Genomic DNA, 13,720 nt, shown 5'->3' on the forward strand with positions numbered 1-13,720 from the left:
TCTGCTCTAAATCTGCAATGTGAATTTGAATGCAAATCTAACATTTACACAGCAAAAATTTCTAATCAGTTTCTAATATGTAGTAGGTATTCAACAAGCACGTGTTTAAAAACTTAATAACCCCAAGAAATAATATGTAAGAAGAAACTTACCCAATGGTGCAAAGAAGCATTTTAACCACTTGGTGGCAGAAAATTCTAATTTATATTTGTTTTGATGTACGGCCACTAAAATAGACTGAGAAGTCGAAGCAAGTCAGTGGGCAATATGAATAGCATTTAACCCTTAGTGATTTGGACATTTACAGATGATACTGATGTATAATATGCGATGGGAGTGAGGAAGGGGGTTTGGTGAGTGGAAGCAGGAATGATTGGGTGTGAGCTCTGTACCTGACTAATATGCAGATATACACTCCAGTTCTGAAGGAAGCACTGCCTGCTCCTTTTTTTCATACCTTCTACCACATTTCCTGCATTCTTTATGTTGTCTTTCTTTCACTTCCTAGTAATTAGTTTGATATTAGCATTTTCATCTTGCTGCAGCTTCACTGTAGGATGGCAGTGAGGAATACTAAATAACTGTTGTTATTTATTAAGCGGAACAAGCAAGCTTCAGTCTTTGGAATTTTTTATGTTTGGACATAGCAACAGTTCTGAGAGTTTCCCACTCTCCACAAGCATTGAAGGGTCTGAGGCTGGGATCAAAGCAATGAACTGAAAAAGTACAGGCAATATGATCAGTCAGCAGTGGGTGCTGATGTGTGGGAATGAAGCCAGGTAGATGTGGATTTGAATTCTGGCTCTGGCACATGGCTGAAATGGGACTTTGAGCAGTTCATTTCACCTTTGTTATCCTCAGGTTTCTCATATATACAATAAGGAAAATAATATTACCTACATCCCTAGAGCTGAATGTGAGGATTAAAGATGTAAGTGGTGTAGAATATGTAGCTTGACATACAGTTGATATTGTACAAATGTCAACAACTATTATTACTATATGGAAGGATAAATATCTACTTTGTGGCTTTAGACCTGTTTCATGGTTGGTTTGAGTCTGTTTTGTTTTGTTTTGTTTTGTTTTCTGGAGATACTTCGCTGAATATTGCTTTTCACTTATGTGTCCATGACTAAGGCATTCAAGCAATGAAATATTCAATGATTCCCACACCCAGATGAGCATTAGAATCTCTTAAGGACTTAATAAAATACACATTTCCAGGTCCCATGGCCAGAGATTTTAACTTGATAGCTCTAGAGCAGAGGATGGGTAATTTGCACAAATTTGTATGGCAAAATGACCCTGGTGATTGTAATTGGAACTATTTCATCAGATGACTAAAAAGACAGCCTCTGACCTAACTGAAAGCTAAAGGACATAGTTCTTGGGTATGTAACTGATGAAAAAAATCTACACATCTCATTCAATATAGTGCAGAATGGATCCAAAATGCTAAGATAACGTCTTTATGCTCCACACTGGCCTATTGTCTAGGTCACGTGAAACCTGCTCTGAAACTGACACTTGGAGGTGATCTGTTCTAGAGCTGGAACAGAGCAGATATTCAAGAAGCTATTTGGCATTTTTAGGTTTACATATATAATGTAGTACAGCAGAGACTGAATGTATGCTGTTCTTTCAGACTCTGTGTCTGAAAAGTTAATGCTAGAGACCACCAAAGTGAGTGACAGAATTAAAAGTGATGACTAAAGATAATGATGAAATTAAAAGATGCTTACTCCTTGGAAGAAAAGTTATGACCAACCTGGATAGCATATTGAAAAGCAGAGACATTACTTTGCCAACAAAGATCCGACTAGTCAAGGCTATGGTTTTTCCAGTGGTCATGTATGGATGTGAGAGTTGGACTGTGAAGAAGGCTGAGCACCGAAGAATTGATGCTTTTGAACTGTGATGTTGGAGAAGACTCTTGAGAGTTCCTTGGACTGCAAGGAGATCAGCCCTGGGATTTCTTTGGAAGGAATGATGCTAAAGCTGAAACTCCAGTACTTTGGCCACCTCATGCAAAGAGTTGACTCATTGGAAAAGACTGATACTGGGAGGGATTGGGGGCAGGAGGAGAAGGGGATGACAGAGGATGAGATGGTGGGATGGTATCACTGACTCGATGGATGTGAGTCTGAGTGAACTCTGGGAGTTGGTGATGGACAGGGAGGCCTGGCGTGCTGCGATTCATGGGGTCGCAAAGAGTCGGACACGACTGAGCGACTGAACTGAACTGAACTGAAAGATAATGAATGCTTACTTTGTTTCAAAAAGTATTGTTATATGGCTCATCTGACTGATTTCTATAGTTTGCGTGGAGCAGATATGCAGGAAGAAGATGTGAAGGAATGTTCATGTGACCTAATCACTTTAACCTTCAAGGAGTCAGAAAGAAGACCCGAGTGAAATAGAAACTAAACATAGACTTCATGAAAAAGTGAGCAAAAGCTACACAAACTAAGTAAGGGAAAACACACCATGAGAGTTCTTCTTAGTACATAACAGTGTCAAACATGTTCCAGTAGGAGTTCACCTCAGCAACAACAGGCAAAAATAAATGGAACTACAAATAGTTGCTTTAAAAAGCATTTTCTCGGGAATATAGTTAACGTATCATGCAAAAGCACACTATGTGAAATGTGCCTAGTTTTGTTCATCATAAGCTTACATGGCAAAGGGAAATAGGCACCTGTGTTGGTTTGGTCCTCTGGGAATCAAATGCCAAGCCAGTGTCAGAAATATGAAATGTGTTCAGAATCATACCTCTGAAAGATAATGGGAAGTGTGAGCAGACGGCAGAAAAAGCTCCCAGACCATGAGGCTTGGCTCACTTGTGAAAGAGGGAGAGATAGGAAGATTGAGAAAGCTGGGCACAGAGTGCCCCAAGAGAGGTCCTGTGCTGGCAAGAAATGCCCAGGACCCAAAAAGTATGACCGTGGTGGGAAAGCTGAAGGTATCCCAAAGAGGCTGCAGCAGGAGGCTGCCAGCTGACCGAGCTCCCCGAAGCAGGTTCTGTCTTGAAAGAAGATACGAGCCATACATCTCCATGGTTGCCAAAATAAACAGCCACTCTAGAAGGTTCGCTGGTGGCCTCCCTGGTGGCTTGGAAGGTCAATGCCTTGCAATGCAGGTGACCTGGGTTCAATCCCTGGGTCGGGCAGATTCCTTGGAGAAGGGCATGGCAACCCACTCCAGTATTCTTGCCTGGAGAATCCCCATGGACAGAGAAGCCTGGCGGGCTTCAGTAAACAGGGATGCACAGAGTTGAACACAACTGAAGCAACTTAGCACGCATACACCATAAGGTTCAGCTGACACTGAAATCAACATTTTATTGATCCACCACTAGGGTCAGACACCAGAGGCTTTGTATTGACCTTAAAGAGTTTATTTTAATCTGGGGTTGAAATATATGCTAATGGAAAGCATAAAGTAATCCAGTCATGTTAAAAGGATATAAAGTGTATTTTTCAGATGATTTAAACAAATTTTAATTTTCTACATTTTTGGAGAAACTACAGAAAAAATAAAATTATTTCATTGAAAGGTACTACAGATTCTATCTGCCTGGAGAATACCATGGACAGAGACTGCAGGGTTACAGTCCATGGGATCACAGAGTCAGAGACAACTGAGTGACTAACACACACACACAGCTGCTGCTGCTGCTGCTAAGTTGCCTCAGTTGTGTCCAACTCTGTGCGACCCCATAAACAGCAGCCCTCCAGGCTCCTCTGTCTCTGGGATTCTCCAGGCAAGAGTACTGGAGTGGGTTGCCATTTCCTTCTCCAGTGCATGAAAGTGAAAAGTGAAAGTGAAGTTGCTCAATGGTGTCCAACTCTTCTCGACCCCATGGACTGTAGCCTACCAGGCTCCCCTGTCCATGAGATTTTCCAGGCAAGAGTACTGGAGTTGTTTGCCATTTCCTTCTCCAACACACACATAGATTCTATCATAAAGGGAAAAAAAGCATTTTAATCCCCCTTAAATTTTTTATACTTGTTCAATGACTTATTGTTATCATTCACTCATCATACTTTCAGTATAAGCAATTTCTTACTGAAAAGTTGTAAAATCCAACTTGAAGTGAAAGTATTAGTTGCTCAGTCAGGTCCACCTCTTTGCGACCCCATGGACTGTAGCCCACCAGGCTCCTCTTACCAATGGAATTCTCCAGGCAAGAATACTGGAGTATGTAGTCATTCCCTTTTTCAGGGGTTCTTCCTGACTCTGGGACAAATCTGGGTCTCCTGCATTGCAGGCAGATTCTTTACCATCTAAGCCACCAAGGAAGCCCCAAATCCAACTTACACTGACCTATTTTTTTGAAAAATTTTGTTGAGTTAATTATAACCAAAGGACAAAAGCTGCTTCTCTGTAACAAGTACCTACTAGTGTTTGTGATTTACAAAGCTTCAACTGAATCCTCCCAACGATTTTGTGTGATGGGTTGTACAACTTGACTAATCCTATTTTGTCAATAAGGAAATTAAGGTTCAGAGAAGTTAAATGAATTGCTAAAGTGGCAGAGATGAGATGAGATCTCATTCTTCTGACTACTTAGTTCAGTGCTCTCACTTTATCAATATTATATCAATACTTAAGAGTATTCCTATTTTGTTAGAGGAGGTAACACACTTGGCTTAAAAACAAAACAAAACCGCAACCCTCCTTGGCGTTTGTGTTGCATGTGGTGGCCCTGGAACAGAGCTCTGGCTAATGAGATATAGTAACAGATGTTGGGAGGCACTTCTGAGGGTGGTGACCGATTCCTCTGGTGCCCAACTTTTCCTCTGCCCCCTTGCTTCTTCATGCCTGAATAGGAGGTGTCATGTCTGGAGGTAAAGGTGTCATCTTGTATTTGACTATGATAAAATATCCAGGGGAATTGCAGAGACTCACTCCTGACAAGAACCCTGTACTGCCAACTCTGGAGAGTTAAATGAGAGGGGAGAAGACAACTGTCTCGCTTAAATCACCATGTTTATTATTATTATTATTATGTGCAACTGAATGCAAGTCTCACCTAATACATTGCTCTTCTCCTATTTAGTTCACTCATAATTTCCTTCTGCCTTGTGCCCCTACTATGTGCCTGCTGCCAGAACGAATCAAAAGTCCTCATCATGAGGGATTCTGCCACTCCAAATTAGGCAGCTGATGTAGCTCTCGGGTACACTGCTGATTGTAAACTGTGCTGACTGGAGCAGCCACTGAATTCTCAGGGAGCCTCTTTTGACAACCTCTCGATTACTGACAAATAATGCAGCTCTGCGAGGTGTGCATAATTGCCACTTGAGCTGTGGAGAATTACATTAATTATATCTCCATCAGGTCCCTGACAAGTTCCTCTATTATTTTAATTTTTCTTTCTTTACATCACAATTCTATATTTTATCACCCCAAAGTACTCCAAATATATGTTTAATATCTGCCTTAAACAGCCATGTAATTCTTCTTGCTGATGCACTGGACACAGGCTTGCTTTAACTTCTCAATAGCAGATTCTTGGAGCACTGCCAAATTGTTAATTCTTTAATGTGTCTACTGTTTCTTAAAATTGCTTCTGAATATTTGTCCTTCTCTCTGAGAAGATAAGCCAGATCATAAGTGTGGCTCCATATTTTCAAATGTGATCTTACCTGTTTTCTGTCAAGTGATAACTTTGAAAGGTCTTCATGACTTCCCAAAATTCCAAATTTCTTTCCTTCATTTCTCTTCTAAAGATAGAGAGTAAAATGAATACAATCACTAATTATACACTGAGAACTGTAAGATGAATTTCGCTCTTCCTTCATCCCATATTCTAAAAGCCATCTGGTCTAATTCTCCAGCAAGTTTCTTTGAGAGGAACATATTCTTACTAGGGTCTTCGTTTGGTGAATACTCAGACATTTCATTTGGACACTGAATTGTCTGGGGTTGCAGTTCTAACTACATGTTACTAAGAGCAACATGCTTAGTAACATGGAGTAAGGTGAGCGAAATTTTTGCTATTCAACCCACTGAGTTCTATAAGTTATACATCTGGGAGAGCACCAAAGATCATATATTTTTTCCAAAATTCCTATCCAAAATAATCATCATACATTTAAAGAAAGCTTAAGAATTCTCAAAGCACTTCACATATTTATTTGATTTGATTTTCATGACATAGATATAACTGTAATTCCCATATTACAGGTGAAATTGGAGCTCAGGGAGCTTAACTTGAGAATCCCAAGTAGTAAGATGCAAACCCAGCAGGAATTAAAATATTTCCTTTATATTCAATAATAGAACCTTATAATTGCAAGGGACCTTTATGATCATTTGGCTCAGTTGCCCACCCAGTGCAGAAAATCTATAAAATCCTAATACTGGTCATCTAGCATTTATTGATTACTTAAAATGATAGGGAACTGACTATTTCATAAGAAAGCCCACCATTCTGTTGGACAGATCTTGATAAATTTTTTTTTTTACATAAAGCTAAAATTGAACTATTAGCAAATTTTGCCCATGGCCTCTTTTCCTATATTTGAAGAATAAAATAAACAAATGTATTTCCTCATTAAAATTGGGAATTGTAAAAAATATTCATTGTATTCCCCTTCAGTCTTCCTTCTAGAAGCAGCTGACTCATCACTTATCTATGACACCATATCCAAACCTGTCTGCCTCTTGGCCCTCCTCTGGTGGCATCTAGTCTATGCTCCTCCTGGATACAGAGTTCTGTCCCCTTGGAATTCCTGGCAGAGAATAACCTCCCCACCCCCATGCAGTCCACATAGCATTCCACATGCTCCACACATTCCTTAACCCTCTGTGGTGGTTCTACTCCTTCATCAGGCACTAGACAGATCACTTCCATGGATTCTTAAGATGGCCCTGCTTCATGAGATTACAGTTTCCAATTAGTACCCTTAGATAGATCTTTCTTGATGTAATGCCAAGACTCATCTCCCATATTACATGTGAGCAATTGATTTCTGAACTTCTCTGTGTAGAACTTAAGAGTCTGTCAGTGTCCCCGAAGTCATGATCAGCTAGCTGTATAAGTTGAAGGTGAAAAAAAATTGAAGCTGCATAAGCTGAGGTATTTAACTACACCTAGCTGTATAAATTGAAGGCAAAGGGAGGGACATGTAGCTACCACAGTGAAAATGTGCCCCAGAATAGCTCTCCCTTTTAATACCCACTCTGGAAAATGTGACACATTATTTAGCTACATTTCATGGATTTTTCTTATATTTTTTAGTAAAAAATGTCCAGTGTGCTCCTAATAAACAGACAAAAGCCAAAGGACTGCTCTGAGCTAATTGACTACATTTGGGAATGGATAGGCATGTCATCACAAACTGCTTCTTTATAAAGGGATGTGGTATCGTGCCTATCATGGTTTTAGTGTTTAAAAACATAATTTCAAATTATTAAGTCAAATCACCTTGTTCATTTCTGCATCCTCCTGGAAACCTTTTTTATGGCCCTGGAACAATTCAGAAATCCACTTTTTAAGCCTCAATAAGAGATAAAACAGGGACTTTGGACTTGGCACCAGGTTGAAGGGAACAGGAAGAGTTCTTCCCTCCTCAAAGTAAGAAAACCAAAGTTTGGCCCTTGCGAATTTCCATTCCACATCAGCATCATCCTATACAAATAAATATGACAGTTCAGCAAGGAAATGCATAAACAGAATTACTGGGATGCTTCTGACATTGTGTGGCTAGATGGAAGTAATGTTACCTACAACAATCTCAGACCCCAAACACCACCCCAAGATATTCTCAAAAATATTAAGGTACTATTCACACACTCTTAGGAAAGAAAATTTAGGAAAATTTACTTAAAAAATTATCATTCTTACAGATCTTAAAACTTGCATGTATTTATAAATACACTGAAAGTTATAAAGCTATTTTCCTATATTCTGAAAAACACTATGAAAAATTATTCACTCTTATATTTTGCAACAGATCACTGCTTTGATGAATTTGGGACACACACCAAGATTCTTGAATAAAAATCACTCTAAATTTGAGAAAAAGTCAATTTTGAACATCACTCAAAGTAAGATTTGGAGAACAGTGGCATTCATAAGCAATAATTTTTAAATGAAACATAAATTCATGCTGATATAGTATCTCTAAGAATTTACAAATAATAATACTAAATCATACAACATTTCTCATCCTTATTCCTTACTACCCTACCACACCCATAGATGTTGTGCTTGGAAGCAAAGGATTAAATTTTTCTGATTACTACATATAAAGAATATAAAAATATAAATTTTCTATAAAATATATAAAGAAGTATATAAAGAGGTAAAGAACAGATAGAAAGTAGTCTATAGTATCACCACCATTGCTGAGTTGATCCCTGAAATAGTTAAAATATATACCACATAGTATGCAAATGTATAGAGATTATACCTCAATTTCCTGGAATGAACTGTTGATCATTGCAATTAACATGTTTAGCAAAACAATGACCATTGTAACATTATAGACTCCATAAAGAACATAACCGATGTTTTCAATAAATTTGTGATTATAGTTGATGACCACTGATTTCACTTCAGAAAGTCCAAATATAGCCCAAAACAGTGTCTTAAAACTCTCTTCCACTCTGGGTAAAAAAAAGGAAATAAAGGAGATGATAAAGCATACAAATGAATGACAATGATACTATAATAAAAGCAAGCTGATTTAATGTCTGAAAATTATTAGATATTCATGAGAAAATTCTTCACTTCCCTGAGCCTCAGTTTTCTTTTTTTGTAAAATGGGTACAATAACTATTTCCAGGATTGTTGCAAGGATAAGGGAATATTTTGCATATGAAGCACACAACTCACTATCTGGCACATAATAAGCACTCAATAAATGTTAAAATAACTTCAAACCACAGACATTAACATTTAAATAATCCATAGTTTTGGTAAAGAAAATATTAAATGTATTAATAAAAACAATGTAATATGTAATTTATAATTTATATATGTAATGTTATAATGTAATTTATAGTCCTTTTGTGTTTTCTGCTCATCTACACTTCTAATATCCAATAAATAGATAATGGTATGTGTCTTAAGGTGTCTTAAGGAAAATATGACAATATAAACATAGTCAGTGTTACTGAAATCACTGACATGTCTTAGGAATTTCAATGCATTAAGCATAATTATTGACCAAAATGAAGCTCCTCTGCTTAGGTCAGTTGGTTCAATCTCTCTGATAAACTGAACTTTACAGGAATATGAATAATAGGTTATGCTTTGATCAGTACTTCTCATTGTAACATTTTTTTGTTGTTCTTCAGTTGCTCGGTCATGTCCAACTCTTTGTGATCCCATGGACTGCAGCGTGCCAGGCTTCCCTGTCCTTCACCATCTCCCAGAGTTTGATCAAACTCATGTCCATTGAGTCAGTGATGCCATCAGTCTTTCCTAGAATCAAGGTCTTCTCCAGTGAGTCGGCTCTTCGCATCAGGTGGCCAAAGTATACCTGAATACCTAATATTTGAGTAATGTATTCCAAACATACTTTATAAAAAACGTGTATCCATGGTGAACAGAAGTTAAAACCCTTGTTGCTGCTGGTAACTCAGATTGATTTTGGAAGCAGCCATTCTCGTAGGGCCCCAGGAGTCTGAACTGAGCAGTATACAGCAGTGAGGAGCACAGATGCTAGGGTCAGTGGACAAGGGACTAGTCCTGGCTTTTCTACATACTAGCAGCTATGAGACACTCAGCATGTCATTTAACTTCCCTGAGCTTCAGTTCCTTTTTGTGTGAAACAGAAATAATAAGATGATGTGTGTGAGGTAGCTCCTGGCCCTAAAATTGTTGAGTTCTTACAACACATTTAAAACTTCTCTCATAATGCTAAAGAGTAACTGGAAATAATGTCTTTACTAAAACATTATTTATCCCACTGTTGCATATGAACACTATTAGGCTAAAGTTTAATTGACAATCATCATGATTAAAAGAACCAAAAACACCTACGTTGTGAAGGCTTCGTTTTGCTTTGCACCAATGTAGTAGGAATAGAGGTTGAACATTCCAATCATAAAGGCCACAAACACCATGATGAATATGACCATGAACTTGAAGATATCTTTTACTGTTCTTCCAAGTGATATCTGCAGAGGTCCAAAGCTTTCATTTGCTGGTAAAATGTAGGCTATTCTGGAGAAACTTAAAACTACAGCAATTGCATAAAGACCTTCAGATATAATTTGAGGATCAGAGGGGTCCCACTTTATCCTGGCTAGGAGAAAAGAAAGACAAAAGTTATGGTGAGTTTATTTACATTTTTTACTTGGGGCTTTCCTGGTAGCTCAGATGGTAAAGAATCTGTCTGCATTGCAAGAGACCTGGGTTTGATCCCTGGGTCAGGAAGATCTCCTGGAGAAGGAAACTTTTTACTTAGGTAACTTCTTTTCTGGGATAGAAATATAATTACATTAGCAATCCAGTTAATTTCTTCAAGTGTCAGGTATATTTGAACTTTTGAATCTACAAAGAAAATTACCCCCTGGTTTGCTGGCAGTTTTCCATAATGGTATAGCATAATGGTCGAGAGTACAAACTATGGACTTGGCTTATGTAACCACTCCAACATTCTTGCCTAGAGAATTCCACGGACAGGAGAGTGGTGGGTTGTAGTCTGTAGGGTCGCTGAGAGTTGGACATGATTCAAGTGACTTACCACACATTTCTGCATGCATCTATCTATCTAAAATCAACTAGAAGAACTAGTACAAATTATTTATCTTATTAATAGTTTTATTTTCCCATCTTTAAAAATGACATACTGTTTATACCCTATCATCTGTTGTGAGAATTTAGTAAATCAACATACATTCAGTGTTTAGAAAGTGCTTGGCACTAGCTAAATAGTGGCATTTACTATTTAATCTTAAACTATAATAAAAGAAAATAAGGCCCTAGTAAATGATATCATTATTTAGTCCTAAACTATAATTACACCATAAAGTAATTTGGGGCCTGTGCAGTACTTGTAGTTATTTAAACTTACTAAGGTAATTTATATTGGCCATTCAAGTCTATTTTTATCATAGAATGTAGTAATTATTCATTTATGAATTTTTCTGACATTATTACATCAGAACATCAAAAATCTAATTAAGAAGCCATTATGAAGAAAAATGCAAAGCAGTGTGTAACAGAGAGGAAAAACATAATTATAAATTTGTATTTGCTTATTTGCTGAGAAGTAGAATTAGGAACAATAAAGTAATAAAAGCAGTTTCTTTTTATATAGCACTTTGAATATAAGTTCAGTATAAAAATAGTTTGACTTGTAAAATTCCATATATTAAAAATTCTCTTATAAAATAATGGCTATATTCCCTGTGCTGTACAATATATCCTTGTATAAAAGCCATGTATGTGCTCTAAAAATTGTTAGGTATTAAAATATTAAAGAGAAATAATAAAAAAGAAATCCCTATGTGATACAGCCAATAAAACTCATAGAGATGTCAACCGTATGTTAACTGACATCTTATCAGAGGAGGACTTGAAGTAAGTAGTCAAAGAGAATCTGTTTTTCCCACCCTAGGTTTCTACAAGGAGAGGTTTTCCCTAAGCAATAACTGAACCTACTTCTGTTCCTTTTTTAGTCACTTTCCTCCTGGGGAGGTAGAATGACTTCTCTGATTGCTAAACTGGGTAGAAATTGAGCATACTGGACTCAGCTCTGCCCTCTTTATCTTGGGAATTTCCTTCTGATCTTCCATGGAGGACTCTCACATGATCAGATACCTGCTACCATACCCCTCTTTGGGTATGACTGCCCTGTCCATGGCTGCTTGGAAATTGGAGGATATATCTGTCTAAGCCTGGGGTTCAGTATTGCTGAGCCAGTTGACTAATAAACTCAGAATTATATCATCCACTCTAAACTTTGTCAGTATTAAAGGTGATGATTTGACCTAATGTGGGTACTTTATTTCTCATCTAGTTCAAAGGCTTCCCTCATGGCTCAGCAGGTGGGTTCTGTCCCTGGGTCAGGAAGATTCACTGGAGGAGAAAATGGCAACCTACTCCAACATTCTTGCCTGAAAAATCCCATGACAGAGAGCCTGGTGGGCTACAGTCCAATGAGTCGCAAAGAGTTGGACACGACTGAGCGACTAAGCACAGTATAGCACTAGTTCAAAGTCTGGGTGAGAAAAAGGGGTGCTATTTATTGGGAGCCTTCGATGATTAACTTGCTTTCGAATAGTTTACATGCCTTAAACAGAAATGGTACTTAAATGTGTACTATTTTTAATAGACAAGAAGAAAAAAATAAATCCACGACATAATACAAGCATTCTCAATGAAGTTTGGTGGTTAGCCAATTAATACCAGAGATAAGGGGAGATGATTCTTGTGATTGAGAGGTTTTCTGCCAGAAGAAATATCAGGAAAGAAGTAGAAAGCATAATAAAAGATATAGATAATCTGAAGAAGCTGGAAATTGACCAATAATTTTATGAGAATTGAATAATAACTAAACTGCTACTGATGTGTTCCTTTTTTTTCTTTCATTTTATCTAAAAAAATTGAAATAAGTTTTTATTAAAGTACAGTTGAATCACAATGCTGTGTTAGTTCCTGCTATATAGCAACGAGAATCAGTTATACATAAACCCACTCTGTTTTAGATTCTTTTCCCATGTAGGTCATTACAGAATATTGAGTAGAGTTCCCTGTGCTATACAGTAGGTACTTATTAGTTATCTATTTTATATATAATAGTGTGTATATGTCAATTCCAATCTCTTCTCTTGTGTTTATCCCTCCCCTCCCTTCCCTCTTGGTAACCATAAGCTTGTTTTCTACATCTGTGACTCTATTTCTGTTTTGTAAATAGGCTCATTTGTACTTTTTTTTTTTAAGATTCTGCATACAAATGATATCATGTAAATTCTGCATTTTTATAAACATATTGACTGAGTACTGTAAACTCACCCAAATTGTAGTATTTCACATTGTCTCCCAGTGTAACTTTTGTTAAATCCTTTAAAGTATCATTTGCATCAATGATGCTCTGGGCTTTGGAAGCATGCCAAAATGCCATGAATCTTGCAATGAATGATGCTGCAAAGATTGCCAGCATTCCAAAATCAAGCATATTCCACAACTCAAACAAGTACTCCTTGGGGCCTTGAGTCCAAATTTCTTTACATTCAGCCCATATCATGCCTGTATGGGAAAGAGGTTAAAATAGGGGTTAAAATCCAATTTCATTCCAGCCTTAGTTTTCAACAAAACAAATTTAAAAGGTCTCAGGCTGACATTCAAAACCCTTCAAAATATGACTTCATCTTACCCATTCAGCCATAATTATCCTGTCCCTACAAATCCTATAGTCCAAAAATATCAGTGCATTATCATAAAGCAATTTGACAAAGTTCATTAAGGGCATTCAAGCAGCAAACATGATTTGATCCATTAATTCTGTACATAAGATGTTCATTATAGGATTCTTTATAATAAAAAAAATATATATGTAAAAACACAGATACTAACATCCTCAAAATAGAAGTAATCATGGGACTTTCACAAATAGACTATTATGTAGCCATTTCATATGATATTTTAATTACCATGGAATAGTGGCCACAAGAATGTGCCCCACAGGCCTCCAAATACAGAAATTCAACTGGCCATGGGCCAAAGCTGCAGCACTCTGAAGACTATAGACACTTT

At 37.4% G+C, this 13,720-nt stretch overlaps 1 protein-coding gene and 1 long non-coding RNA gene across 7 annotated transcripts in view; one reads left to right on the forward strand and one right to left on the reverse strand.

Annotated features, from left to right (window-relative positions):
- Positions 1-13,720, forward strand: part of LOC102412447 — a 37,913-nt gene that overhangs the window by 19,200 nt on the left and 4,993 nt on the right. The window lies entirely within an intron of this gene.
- TRPC6 (transient receptor potential cation channel subfamily C member 6) overlaps positions 1-13,720 on the reverse strand; it is a 158,307-nt gene that overhangs the window by 7,432 nt on the left and 137,155 nt on the right. For 4 of the 6 annotated variants that reach the window (XM_044929797.2, XM_044929796.2, XM_044929794.2 and 1 more), the window contains 5 exons: positions 12,980-13,213; positions 10,001-10,265; positions 8,424-8,619; positions 7,436-7,639; positions 5,652-5,729 (listed from right to left, as the gene is read on the reverse strand). In XM_044929797.2, the coding sequence (XP_044785732.2) occupies positions 5,652-5,729; positions 7,436-7,639; positions 8,424-8,619; positions 10,001-10,265; positions 12,980-13,213 (977 nt within the window). The remainder of the gene's footprint in view (positions 1-5,651; positions 5,730-7,435; positions 7,640-8,423; positions 8,620-10,000; positions 10,266-12,979; positions 13,214-13,720) is intronic. The other 2 variants (XM_044929795.2, XM_025266989.3) reach the window with 1 other exon arrangement.

Source organism: Bubalus bubalis, chromosome 16 (genome assembly GCF_019923935.1).
Source record: "Bubalus bubalis isolate 160015118507 breed Murrah chromosome 16, NDDB_SH_1, whole genome shotgun sequence".
Lineage (NCBI taxonomy): Eukaryota > Metazoa > Chordata > Mammalia > Artiodactyla > Bovidae > Bubalus > Bubalus bubalis.